The 14,828-nt window shown below is 47.2% G+C and overlaps 1 protein-coding gene across 1 annotated transcript in view; it reads left to right on the forward strand.

Annotated features, from left to right (window-relative positions):
* LOC138581419 (cytochrome P450 2D17-like) overlaps positions 1-14,828 on the forward strand; it is a 670,196-nt gene that overhangs the window by 210,786 nt on the left and 444,582 nt on the right. Inside the window, exon 3 of the mRNA XM_069652733.1 lies at positions 670-822. Coding sequence (XP_069508834.1) covers positions 670-822 — 153 coding nt within the window. The remainder of the gene's footprint in view (positions 1-669; positions 823-14,828) is intronic.

Genomic DNA, 14,828 nt, shown 5'->3' on the forward strand with positions numbered 1-14,828 from the left:
ATCCACCCATAGCATTCACCCGATTATAAATATTCTCCACTCCTCGCTGCATTCCCCACTTAATGGTCATCATTCTTTACCTTCTATCCCATCCTTCTATCTTACCCTGTTCTTCCTTTTCCTTCCACACAATACGGTCTGGATACCAGTGCAGAGGGCACAATAAACACAATTTCTCTGGGCAAGGTAGGTGCTCTGAGACGGCTTTGGTGATCAGTTGGTGCATCATAAAAGCCCCTTAATTTAACATCCCTAAACTAGTGTGAGTTAACAGTGCGCATTTTCAGGCTCTTGACTCGTGCGGCAAAGTTCGGGGGCAGCTTTTAAAGACTGCCAGGGGACTGATCTTGTCGCACGCAGGGTCCAATGTCTTCTTAAAAATGCACTCCTGCAGTTCACAGGCCATTTATAACCTGTGTATGTGTTGGCAATCCTGCAAAGGAGCATGCAATATTCTCTAGAAGTGGACAAATGTTAAATTCCCCATTTGTGAACCCATCTACTTTTGGATATTGACTCATCTGTGAATGTAATCCTTGACATTAATGAAAGTTTTCTTCAGTTGTAATCTGTGACCTTGTAAAACCTGCTGCCTGTCTCCTGGCTGTCCTCTAGTTGCTCTGCAGTGACGTCTGGTGATCTTACCTGGTCTCATTTCAACTCTCATAGGTATAATACTTGCAAAGTACGGCCAAGCATGGAAAGACATGAGGCGGTTCTCACTCTCCACTCTGAGGAATTTTGGTCTTGGGAAGAAGTCCCTGGAGGAGAGGATAGGCCAGGAGGCCAGCTGCCTCTGCAGTGCTTTTGAAAGTGAAGAAGGTGAGTCTAAATAATAGATGTACTTCTCTTTTACCGCCGTCCCTTGCTTTGTTGTTTCCTTACCTACTGCAAAAAAGTAGCAGTCACAGAATTACCTCCATTTGTTTGCTACACCACTGAACTTATAATGAGTCGTATGAGCTTCATCAGGAAACAGTCTGCATTTTTTTAAAGAATGAACTAGTGCTGTTTTGTTGTTGCTTTAGTATTCAGCACCACATTAATGTATAATGTGAAAACTATTTAATATTTAGAGATGTAAAATCATTGCCTTGGAAACTCATTAACGGAATTTCACTTTAGCGATTTTGTTTTCAGTGTATAATTTGGGGTGGTATTCCTGGTTTTACTAAGGCAACCTGGTGCCGAGAAGAGGTGCCTCCATGGTGCTGTCATATACCTCATGAATGCAGCAGTATGACACTTTTGGGCAGTGTGTGCATTATGTACAGTAATGAGTGGTGAAACCGCCTACTGTGGATTTTACAGTAAGGTAAATGTTTTACTTATTTTGCCTTTGATTACTCAGTTATGAAGGATTTCCATGAATAGTAATCATAAGGTGCGCCATGATGCCCGTGAGCCCCCTCCCGTTACAGATCTCACAAGGACACGTCTGTGTGGTTCGGGCTTCCCGATCGCTCTGCGTGGCCGGGAACGCCCACTTTATTTATACTGCACGCGGCGGAGTACATCACGCCGCCACATGCGTGCAGCCCTTAAAGGGGCAGCATCACCCTCCTCCTTTTTCATAACAAAACAAAACAATGAGCAAAGGATGCTTAACATTTCTAACAGCTACATTCACTGCACACAAACCCAGGAGCCCCTTTAACAGCAGCCACCCGGGTCCCCGGGATATTCAGGGCTCCCACTCACAGTCTTACTCCAACACAAAGTCAGTGAGACGTGCAGATTTCCCTCGCCCAGTCCTCTGGGGGTACCTCCTGCCAACATCTCTGCTCGGAGTCCCTTCTCCCGCCGGCTCCCGAGCCGGGGAGACATGTGGAACCACCACCTTCATCCGGAACTTCAACTGCCGGCCCGCTGGGTGCCGATTCAGTCCTTGGCTCAGTCCTTGGTTCTCCCAGGCGCTTGAAGAAGCTTGTGTTACTTGTTACTGAGGTGTGTCTGTCTGAGGTGGTCACCATTGACCCTTTTACCGCCACCACATCCAACGGTGCCGGCTCATAAGTCAGCGAAAGCTTCCCTTGGGGGTGCCGGTTCCCAGTACCTTGTCCCCGGGCACCAACCTCTGCGGCCTCAGTCCTCTCCGTATGTTCTCGGTGCCGTCCTTTCACGGCGTTCCCGCTCCACTTCTTTGTTGTTGATCATGGTGGGCTCCCGCTCACCGAGCTTTGGCAGCAAGTCTCGTGGACACAGTTGAAATATTGCCTCTGCCAGGGCCACCCCCTGTGGAACTATGGGGAGTATTGCGGTAGCCTCTCAGGAATTTGTACAGTGCCCTTTCCAGGCACTTGCCTTCCCCTTGGGCGATGCGAAAGACCGTATTGAGCGCCTGCATCATCCTATCAGCCTCCCTATTGGCCCGGGCCACAGCAGGGTTACCTTGCAGTGATGTACGCCGTACTCCTCCATCAGTCCCACAAAACTATCCCCCTGGAACGGTGGGCTGTTGTCGGAGAAGAGCACAGTGGGCAGTCCTTGGGTGGCAAATATCTTTTCAATAGCCACCGCCACCTTGTCGAAAGCCACCGACTCAATGAACCCCACCTCTGGGTAGCGGGACCATTCGTCTACCACCACCAGGAAGTGGGTGCCCCTCGATGTGGAGCCGAAGTCAGCATGGACCACTTCCCACGGTTTGGTCCCTCTCGGCATGGTCTCAATTTCTGGCTCTCTCTGGGCAGGGGACGCTGCTTGGCACTATACACATGACGCCATAAATTCCTCCACTCTTCGTTCCAGGTCAGGAAACCAGACCTTCTGGTGTAGGCGTGATTTTGTCTTTGCCGCACCTTGATGACCTTGGTGTGCCAGCACGATCATTTGCTGTGTCCGACACTGACGTATGACTATGCGGTCCCCTCTTAGCATGAGTCCGTTGTCAGAGAATGTCAACTCCCCTCTTACTCTCCACAGCTGTTCCAGGGTGGACTTGGCCTCCTGTGTTCTGGTCGCCAAGGAGTCAATTACCATCCGCCACGAGTCCTGCTGGAAGGCTGACTTGAGTATTCGGAAGCAGTCATCCTCCCCCGATGCCTGTTCAAGTTCCTGTATAGGCACAGAGTTGGGTTTCGCCATCTCCACCACGAGTTATACATGTTCGTCCGCCTTCTCCGCGCATGTTGATGGCACCCCAACAGTACCCTCTTGCGGGTGTCTCGACAGATAGACTGCTGCGTTGTTACTTCCAAGCGGGTACACTAGTGACACACCATGCTCTAACAGCAACCAGCATCCACTGTTCAATTCGGGCAGGTGGTTTGGACGAAGACCCCGCTAGGATAGGCAGCAGAGGTTTGTGGTCCGTGACCACTGTCACTGGTCGTCCCAGAACATACAGTCGAAAATGTCGAAAGCCCCACAGGACAGCCAGGGCCTCCCGCTCGATCTGGGAGCATTGTTGCTCCGTCTCCGATAGCGCTTTGCTGGCATACGCAATGGGACCGACCTATCTATCTGCGTCAGTACTGCTCCCAGGCCAAACGGGCTGGCGTCGACTACAATTTCCAATTCCAGTGCAGGGTCGAAGAAGGCCATGATGTCTTCTGCCGTGAGGGCACCCTTAATGTCCTCAAAAGCCGTCTGCTCGATAGGGACCCACTGCAAGGCAATGTCTTTTTTCATGAGGGCCCTGAGGGGCTCTGATCTTGCTGCCAGGTTACAGATGAAACGGCCACAATACGTGACCATTCCGAGGAAACTCCTCACCTCCGAGATGTTTTCAGGGGCCCGGGTCTCCATGATATCCTTCACCTTGCGTGGATCGGGTGACACCCCACCGGCCCTGAATACAAAACCAAAGAACTCAATGGTGGGGCAGAGGAACTCACACTTTTCTTGGTGCAGGGTCAGGCCAAGAGACCGCAGGGGTTGAAAAGTCTTAGCCAATTTCACCAGGTGGTCCGACTCCGATTTGGCAAATACAAGGATGTCATCACTAATGTTTAGGACGCCCTCAAGATCTGCCAGCACTCCACAAATGATATTCTGAAATAGTTCAGCTGCGGATGACACCCCAAAGCTCAGCCTCTTGTATCTATAGAGAACCCTGTGAGTGGTAAAAGTACCTTGACTCAAGTGTAGTACCACCTGATGGTACCCTGCCCGGAGGTCCAGCTTTGAAAAGAACTGGGCACCCTGTAGTTCAGTGATGTTGTCATCAATTGTGGGCGTGAGGTGCCGCTCCCTCTTAATAGCCTTGTTGGGCAGGCGCATGTCCACGCAAATGCGAACAGAGTCCGGTTGTTTCAGTTTCCGAGCCACTACAATTGGAGACACCCATGGGGGTCGGTCCCTCGACCTTTTCTATTAAGTCCAATTTGACCAAGTTGTTGAGTTCTTTATCCACCAGATCTCTTAGGTGAAATGGCACCCATTGATGCTTGAGGGCAATGGGCTGAACCGTGTCATCTATGTGTAGTTTCAGCGGGTCACCAGCCATTTGTCCAATTCCTTCAAACAGAGCAGTGTGTTTCCTCAGGAGGGTTTGAATGTCATCTACGTACACAGAGTACGCAAACGTAACGATGCCCAGTGCCTCTGCCGCCACACAGTTTAGCAAGGTGTTGCTGCTGACCGTCGTCACATAGAATCGGGCCCTTATGCCCGACCTACCATGTTTTACGTCTGCAACAAATGCACTGTCTAGCTGGATCGGGTCTACTCCTCCAAAAGTGAAAATGCGAGCCTTAGGCTAGGTCAGAGTAGGAGGGCATACCATGGCGTCATGGTGTTCACGATGCCCAGTGCCTCTGCCACCGCACAACTTAGCAAGGTGTTACTGCTGACCGGTGTCACTTAGAATCGGGCCCTTATGGCCGACCCACCATGTTTAACATCTGCAAAAAACGCACTGTCTAGCTGGATTGGGTCCGCTCTTCCAAAGGTGAAAATGCGAGCCTTAGGCTTGGTCAGGGTAGGAGGGCATACCATGGCGTCATAGTGTTCATGAGCCGTAACGTTCACTGAAGCCCCCGTGTCTACCAGTACAGGGACTGAGGATTCATTCACCAGCACTAGACATCGAGGTTGCCTCCTTGTCTTCGCCTTCGACACGCCTATCCTAGATACGAAAAACACGTTTTCTTCTTCTTCCTCCTCTTCCTCATCCAGGGTCGGATTGTCCTCTGCCTGGTGAAGCTGAGCAACGTTCGAGTGGCCCTGCACATCCTAGCATAATGGTCGGCACCACCACACCTGCCACATGTTTTCCCAATCGCCAGGCATTCTGCTGGGTGGGGAATGTCGTATCCACACTTGGAGCACGAGTTGACAGGAGCCGACCCCCTCTCTCGCGGACTCATTCCCCCGCATCTGTCTCCCCTGCCGTGTCCCACTGCACAGATCTCTTCAGCCTTGCTGGGCCGTACCCCTGCTTCCATTCGGGACGCTCGCAGGTCGGAAACCTCCTGGCACCTCCCTAGTTCCAGAATGTGTGGCAGGGTAATGCCGGTTTCCCTCAGGACTTGTCTTCTTAGTTTGCCAGACGTGCAACCCTGGATCAGCTGGTTCCTGATCATTTTCTCTGGATCCAGCCATGCACATGGCACCGCCAGCCTTCTCAGCCTCCCATAGAACGTGCCAAGTGTCTCGTCATCTTTTTGGCGTGCTGTTCCCATGAGGAATCTTTCATAGTCCGCGTCAGCAAGGGGTAAGAAATAATCATGGAGAGCATCACGTGGCTGAAGTGACAAAAATACCTCATGCACAGCTCGACCGGCGCAGTACAGCAAGGTGGCAGCTTTCTGTCATCATTAGTCTCCATTGTGGCACGGAAATACATCTCCAGTCTGTCCATCCACATCTTCCAATGTGGCCCCAGGCTCGAAGGTACCCCTGAGAGATCAAACTCAGGCATTGGTGGTAACGCACCTGGGGGTCTTGCACCTGGTAGTTGTGGTGCAGCCATTGCAGGGGGCTGCACTGGAGGTTGAACATCCGCTACAGGAGATAGTACTGGAGGTTGGACAGGCGCCATAGGAGGTTGTACTGGATGTTGGACAGGTGCTTGAGGCTGACCTCTATCTGGTTGCTGTTGAGGTGCTGCTGGTCCACCGCCATCCATTGCCCTGAGCGCACAGGCACCTTTGCATGAAACCCCAAAGGCCGCAACTCAGTCTCCTTCTTGCAGGCAGGCAGATGATGACTCAGCAGGCTCCTTCTTCTTGCAGGCAGGCAGATAATGATTCAGCCTTTACATCAGCTTGATCCTGTGGTGCACCAATGATGTTGCCAGGGGGTAGTTGTCACCAATTCTGTTCCACCCTGTGGGTGGGAGTCCCAAAAATGTAGCCAGGTCAGCCCAGAGACTGTCCTACTAGCTTAGCAGGTCTTTCCAGGTATAAAACAACAGAAATTAGCAAAGTTTTCATCCAAAACCACAGCATGTGGTATTAGCAGCTCTCCGCTGCCAAGCGTTCCAAAAATTGGCCTTGGATGGCCTTTAAATGTTTAAGAAAACACCGCCGCGGCCTTCTTGCGGCATGATCTAACGGTGCGGATGTTGCAAAATAAACAAAAATCACTGTTAATGTCACCGCCTGGCCCGGGATGCAGTCCCGCCTCGTCGCCACTGTTGTGGTGCGTCCTGCACACATACTGATGCCCGTGAGCCCCCTCCTGCTACAGATCTCACAAGGACACATCTGTGTGGTTCGGCCTCACCTGTCGCTCTCTGCGGCCGGGAACGCCCCCTTTATTTATACTGCACACGGTGGAGTGCAACGTCACTCCGCCGTGTGCGTGCAGCCCTTAAAGGGGCAGCATCCCAATTATGGAGTGTTACGGTATTGTGCCCTTCGGCCATATTTGTTGGCCTCATTTCATGTGGCTCTGTAAGAGAAGATGGAGGGTTTTTTATTGCATATCTGATAAGACTATCGGCCTCATCACCAGTGGGGGCAGAGCATTAAAATGCATTGGCAATGCTATGAGCACTGCCTTTACCGCTCTGCCCAATCAGGAGTTGGGTGGACAATGGGAGTTTTACCTCCAGTTTTTTGCTGAAGGTAAAAATCTCGATTTCCCACCAGTTTCCGGCACAATTACAGGTGGCGCTATTACAGCCGGCAGTAATAGTACCCCCAATTAATGGGAATGGGAATTTACCGCCCTCACACCCCTGCAAATCAGGATACGGCACAAATTGTGCCAGGCCGAGTTGCGGTAATGCAGATTGCATTGGGCGGTATCCCGCCGCAATTAGCAAGGCATACCGCCCAACTTGTGATGAGGCCCTATGACAGTCAACTCTCTTGTACTATGAGTGAAGGTCAAGAAGGGCACTGAACACTCTAATAATAATAATATCCCTTCAAAATAATTTGTTGTACAAAATATCGCCGTTATAAATACGCCACACACACAATGCATTTCCTCTGAAAATATCGCTGTTATAAATACACCTGACACACATTGCATTTCATATGAACATGTTTTTTATTTTTTTGTCACACATGAAAAATGTTCCTCACACACGTTTATGGAATTCATTTCGCTTCGAGAAATGTTCCTCACACACGTTTATTCAATTCATTTTGCTGCAAGAAATGTGACTCACACACGTTCATTTAAGTCTTTTTACCTTGTTGCTCTAAACTTTCCGGGCACTAAGCAACTTCCACACGGAGAGAAAGGTTAATGAAACGTACAGCATTATGTTTGCTGTACTAATTAAATACTTGTTTGAAACAAACAATCTGTGGACATATAACGAGAAATTAACATATTTTTCAACGTGATCCTTGCTGAATGAACCGTGGGGTTCTGTGGGACACGTTAATGGCCACACAGGGAAACTTGACTTCACTGGTGTTTAACGCCTTTTTTTTACGTCTTTCCACCAGAGCTGCTCTCTTTCACACTTGGCTGCTCGCACTCTGACAGGTTCCTTTGTACTCGGGACCTGCGCCGTGTTTACATTGCACAGTAATTGAGAAGCAGCTCCCTCACTTGATTCCAATTTCACATTATATGTCTAAACACAGTTTGTTATTACAATTAAAGATGTACAACAGTTAGTTAAAAGGTTCATATTTTATTTACATTGAACGACGTTAGCACGACCAAATCACTGCGATATTTTGTAATGGAGACATTACTCCAGGGATAGTTGTACATGGAACCCCTGACTCTCCACTATGAACATCGAGGGATTCACAGCCCAGCTGACCACCTGTGCCAAGTCCCTTAGGTGCTGTATCAACAGACACTTCTCCTTCAATTAGTACATAGCAAGGAAGACACAAACGGCTTGTTGCCAACTTTCCCTCCTGCATAGAAACAAGCCCTTAATCCAAGCAACCATTTTCATATCTCTTGCCCAAGCCTTAGTCTTTTCCTACCTGGATGGCAGCAATGCCCTTCATGAAATGCCTTTCAGTGACCACCCTGGCATCCCTGAGATCTGTCAAAAATGCTGCAGCACGACTCATCCAAGGATTCCAAAATTGAACCACATCATCCTGACCCTCATCAAACTGCATTGGCTAAAGCTGCAAACATGTATCACCTTCCAATTAAGCTGCGCATGTCTCAGCATCTCCAGAGGCCTATTATCTTCCAGAAGCAGACATATGCAGACTTTAACATGCATTTGCTGGAAAGAAAGACGCAGAATGCAGGCCTTCTCTGTCTAGGCACCAACACTCAGGAACCTCCTCCCTTTCAGCACAAGACTCACCACTTTGCTTATACATTTCAGGATGGAGCTCAAGTCCATCATTTTAAATGAATGGCTCCTCCCTAATCCCTAGATGTGAGCTTCCTGCCTCTGTGTAGCTCTGCTTTCGGGACTGTTCACATCCTTCAATGACTTGTAAAGTACTCTGTTGCTTCCTGAATTTAGGTGTACAACAATAATAATAATATAATAATAATACAAATAATAATTTGTAGTGTTCAGAGTTTGAATAAACAGTCTTATGCAATACAAGTGTTAGTTTGTTGTCCGTTGTGACTCCTAGAGTTCCCACCATTGATGTAGGGAGTGGGCGAGGTCTCATTACTTCCAGCCAGGGAATTGGTGCGGAATTCAATGTTGTAGTCCAGATGATCATGAGTTCTGTTTTGGATGTATTGAGCCTTATGTGTGTTAGCTGTCATCCACAAGTCCACCATGTGAGTCACGCATTGAGGGGCATGGTGTCCTTTTTTGGATAGTTTGTGAGTTTGTAGATGATTTTGCCGCCATTTCCTAGTTGAAGCAAGACACAAGTACTGTTTCTAGTTATGGAATTCATTGACAGACGTAGGGCCTCATTCCAAGTCTGGCGGTCTGGAAATAAGGGTGCCGGTAGCAACGTACCAGCAACTTTTCCGGCCTGCCAGACTTCGAGATTGCCTGCAGAAAACAGCTCTCCCGGCAGGTCTGACTTGCCGGGAGTACCGGTCCCTGCGAGCATGGATTTCACAGAAGCATCGGCACTGTTAGCAAAGGTGCTGGAGCTTCCGTATCCCCATTCCCGTGGCCACGCGAATGAGGACTTACCGTTGCCGCCTGGTCCGCCACCGGCCGTAATAGCCTGGTGTTAACGGGATGTCAGGCGGCGGAAATGGTGTTACAAGGTCGGCGGCAACCCACCGGCTGCACCGGTGGGTTACCGCCGACCTCGTAATGAGGCCCAAAGAATGGGTAGTGATTGTGGGTTGGTTCTCAACACTTATGGGAGTATAAATCTGGTACAAACAAACTAACTCTTCACACTTGGATATTATCGCTAAGTGAATTTTTGAAAAATAAAGCTTGCAATTGGTACAACAATTTTACAATTAATATGTGGCAATTTTTTGTATATGCATTTGACAGGGAAACTCCATAGACACAGTCCAATTGAGCTAGGTTGGTACAAGGCTTTGATCGCAAAGCAGCGAGTCAGAAAACATACATCGACAGGGCATATCACTATGGACAAATCCAATCCCAAACATGCTCCTTCCCAAAACACAGCAGTTCCTTTACACTTCTGATCACATCTATACCAATGAGAGGGGCGTACACAACGTTGCTCATTAGGACAATCCTGGGTAGTAAAGTTTCAGCTGTCTGCTTCTCTTACAAACTTCAACAGAGAAGTTGTAACTCTTTCACTTCCACAGGTCTCTTGCAGGGAGGCCCACATGGCCTCCATAGCTGTGCCTCGTTATAATAGATATCTGGAAGCTTCTCTAGTTTCAACTACAAACGCATCATCCAGACTGAATCAAGACAATTAAAATGGTTAGAGTTTGCAAAAGTAACCTAACAATGCATGGCATGAGTAATGCAACGAGAAGAATTCTAGCTTTTGTGTACCAAGAGGAAACGCATATATGTGTACTTGCATCTCACAGCAAAATGCACATCTACGAAAGCCAGTGCGGGATTACATTAACCCAGGGTTGTCCAACTTACCCTGACCTAGCTAAATATATCAGCATTCATATTGGTTTGATACTTAAAACAGCATTACATTTCTTCAATTCAGCTTAGTATATACCACCTAATAACATGCATTGTCGTCATTTTCCACCACACATTGAAGAAGTACTGCCTCTAAAGACATTTAACTAAATATGCACATATATTGTAAGTGCAAAACAATAGCATACATTCTTAAAACTACATTAAAAAAACACATTTCCTAGTTACCCTTTCTTTTAAAAAATCTTTTAATAGCGGTTTCCCCAACTCCTCAACGTGTTTCAGCTCACACTTTGGTATCAAGCTTTCTTCAGGGTAATGTTCTAAATTGGGGATTATTTATAGGTACCTCTTCTTAATAGCAAATTATTTCACTTTCTATTTATTGTTTTTCTCAGATCGCCTTCCCTCATATCATCCTGGTTTGGCCTAATTTGTCACTGTGGAAGACGCTTACTTTTCTGTATATTATATGTGACTTTTAGATTTAGGGGTTCTCCCATAATACCTTCATCTTAATACATTATGGTTCTGGGCTCACTGAATTGCAGTTTATAGCTTTCAAAGTTTTGTTTTGTGCTTTTGTCTGTGTGCACACCCAAAAGCCGGCCAGCCATTTTATGGCCCTCTTTTGACAGTTGCAAATCCAGTTCTGGCCAGAATTAAAGCAACTTGATGCCCTTGGCCAATAGCCAGCACAGACAAGGAGTCTCTGACTGCTGTTAGCAAAATGTACAGTGACCTGGCACTGGAAGAGGTTTGTGTCTGTACCCATGCACCCAAAAATGCACATGCCTTGACACCCTCCTTCTTTTGCTTTAGTACTATGTCTTGTACTCTATTACTGTTTCTGTTGAATCCTCTGTCTATTGCCACGTTGCTTTAAATGGTCTTTCCTTTTCACATTTTCTTTTCAAATGTAGGTCCTTTGCATTTCTTTCTTGTCATGTCTTCCACCTTGCTGCTACCTCTCATTTAGCATTTACTGATCTTTGCTGCTACATCATAACTGTGCCACTGTTATTGCATTAATCTGTGGTTAGTATCTCTGCTGCTGTTACTATCTCTCGTTTTGTGATGCAACCTTGCTCACTCTTTCTCTATGCTGCTGCTGCAGAACGAGGCACTAATACATAGTATAGAACAAATCTAACTTCCAAATAAGATGCAACTAGGACATTGACTATTTCCAAGACAGAGTTACTATTCAGATGCATATTTGTGTTGCATCAGCTGTTCTGGGGAGCTAAAACCAGCTCCTGGTAGCTGTTGGTTCCTATCTAGGAGCTCAATAGCTCCAAGCTCCCATCAATTTCAAACCCTGTATTAGATGACCCAAGCCAGTGAAGTGTTGGTCCGTGGTGTGGTCTGTTGTGAAGTATAGGCCTTGAGTGTGTGCTTGGGACATTTTGTGTGACATGAAATGAGGAAATGTCGCTCCTAGGAAGCCAGTCCGCCATACATTTGTGGAGTACTTGAAGGCTATATATGTGACTGCGGTTTTTAAAAACCATTCTGTTTTTGAGGGCGTGGCAGTACACCATAGAGAAAATCCACAAGGCGACTTGGCATGTGCTAGCTCAGGGTAGGGGAATATGTGATAGGTGTGTGTAAAGAGGCCTGCTTATGAAAATCTGTAGGTGCAACCCTGACAGAACTGTTATGGATCAGTTAATATTTTCCGTTCTATATGATGAGCAGGGTTTCCTTCAGAAAACTGATGTATTTTTCTGGATGATGGAACATTTTGGACTGTGATGTTGGTATGTTATCCCAACGTTCGTGATCCCAATATCTTGTGCTATTATTAAACCCATATTTGGAGCACAGTGAACAGCTGGCACGGGAAATCAGTTAAAGAGTAAGGGTAATGAAAAGGTATAAAGCAAGGGTAATGCCTTAAAACCTATCTGCATGCCTACAAACCACCTAATGCCAGTAAGATGTTGAAGCAAATGGAAATAATCTCTGTGGGTTCTCGTACCAACTCTTAGTGAATGACACTCAAATCTATCTCTCTGCCATTAAATATTGGATGGGGATGGCTTTGCACTCTCTGATGTTAAACTCTACCAAAACAGAAGTGATCGTCTTCCCTGTCAAAAGCTCTCTCTCTCTCTCTCCTCTCTTCCTCTGCCTATCCAGTTCCCACCTGACACACACCACTTCTGACACCCTACTTTTCTTCAGCTAGAAACCTCTGTGTCATCTATGACCCTTCCCACACCTTCTCTACTTTGATCTCCAAAACCGGAACAGCAGCTCACCTCAGTCTCCTAAATATTAGGAAAATCAGGCACCTACTTACTTTCAACACCGTCAAGGATCTCTTAACCACTCCTTTCTTCTCTAAACTGGACTACTGTGCCAGCATCCTCCTTGGTCTCCACACTATATTTTCTGTCCTCTCGACAAGATCATTTTTTTAAACCATTTTTATTTTGTTTTTTATATTGCAATAACTTACAGACATTGCATTACAGAGTACATCATATCACAGTACAAATCTCATCCGTCTGCTCCCATGTTCCCTCAATCCCCCCCACCGTTACCCTACTCTACGTGACATAATACCACCATCCTACTGTTTATTCTCCACTATCCACTCTGGCAACTGCATCCTCCTGTGCGGTACTGTGTTTCAATTCTCCAACATCCAGTGCGGAAATGGCCAAATCCGCAATCAACTGTCTCCACGCTGCCACCCCTCCCTCCTCCTGGCCCGAGTTCTGCCCACCGCCACTTGCCACACCACTGTTTCTGCATTCGCCCTTTTTACTAGATTCTTCCACCATACTTGTACTAGAGGTCTTCTTTGCGCTTTCCATCCCATCACTATTCTGCGTTTGGCAAATATATATGCTAGATCCCTCAGTTTACTCACATGTTTAGCTCTTTGAGGCCTTGCAAAGCTCCCCAGCAAACAGGCCAGAGGGATCCGTTGTCCAAGGTAATATCCGCTTTTGCTAATACCTGAGCCACCTCTGCCCAAAATCTACCTATCTCTCTGGAAGCCCAGAACATATGGACCAGGACCGCCTCCAGCTCCCCACACTTCGGGCACGATTGTATTGCTGCTTGCTTAAACTTTGCTATTCTATTCAGGGTTAGATATGCTCTGTGGGTTATATATAGTTGAATCTGTTGGAGCCTGACATTGGCTCTTTCCAGTCTGCCTCCCATGGTTGTCTCGTCTGCCCCAACTCCTTCCCCACTTTGAACATTACCAGCTCGTATATCCGCGAGACTTCATGCCCACCTTCAGACACATCATAAAATGTCTCAATTGTTTCATCTAGCTGCAACGGGGGTTCAGTTTCCGGCCATCTGCGCCTTAGACTCCTCAGCAGGCTGGAATATGTAAGGTGTTGCCCTGGGTGCACTCCGGTTTCATTTATCAATTCCCCAACCTCCTTAGGCAAACCCTCCTTCATCAGGTCCCCTACAGTCACCACCCCTTTAGGTTCCCAGTATTTCCTCACATTCAACCGTAGTTGGTCGCTCTCCCCTTATAACGCCACCAGCGGAATCTGCGGGGAATATGGAGCAGTGTTCCCCATCAATTGACGGGCTCTATGCCACATTACACACCCCAATCTCATCAACCCAGGCGAGTGGGTTGTGTGTGAGTCCGTTATCCATATAACTTTGTTTAGGAAGAACCAGGCCCCTGATGTCTGTAAGAGCCACGACTCATGCGTCTGTTCATCCGATAGCCATTTCGCTAATAATTGTAACTGCCTAGCAACAAAATATACTTCAAAGTTGGGCAGTTTTATTCCCCCTAGTTCATGCGCATTCTGAAGCTTCCAAAGTGCTATCCTGCATCTTGAGTTATGCCACAGGAAGTTCCTACATAAACTATGCAATTTGTTGAAGAACGACCTAGGTATCGCGAACGGGACATTTGTGAAATAGTGTAGGAGTCTCGGAAGCAACACAATCTTCAGCAGCACAGCCCGTCCCATCAAAGACAATGGTAATCTAGCCCAGAAAGATATGGAATTTTCAATTCTATTCATTGCTCTCACTGTGTTCCGTGTATGTTCTGTCTTAGGATCATTATAAATGTCCACACCTAAGTAACGGAACGTGTCTAATTCCCATTTAATCGGCAGCACTGGCAACGTACGCACAGGCTTTCCAACATATCCTCCTAATGGAAACAGACTCGACTTTTGTGGATTAATTGTTATGCTTGACAAAGCAGCATATTGCTCCATCACATCTATAATATATTGTACATTTATCTCGGGGTGTTGCAAGTAAAGAAGCATATCGTCTGCGTATAATGAGATCATATGTCTTGCTCTCGGCGTACCTATCCCTGCCTCACCATATTCATTTCTGAAACAAACCGCCAGAGGCTCCAATGCCACTATAAAGAGCATTGGAGACCACAGACACCCCTGTCCAGTAC

The sequence above is a fragment of the Ambystoma mexicanum genome, chromosome 3p, assembly GCF_040938575.1.
Source record: "Ambystoma mexicanum isolate Mex_15411 chromosome 3p, UKY_AmexF1_1, whole genome shotgun sequence".
NCBI lineage: Eukaryota > Metazoa > Chordata > Amphibia > Caudata > Ambystomatidae > Ambystoma > Ambystoma mexicanum.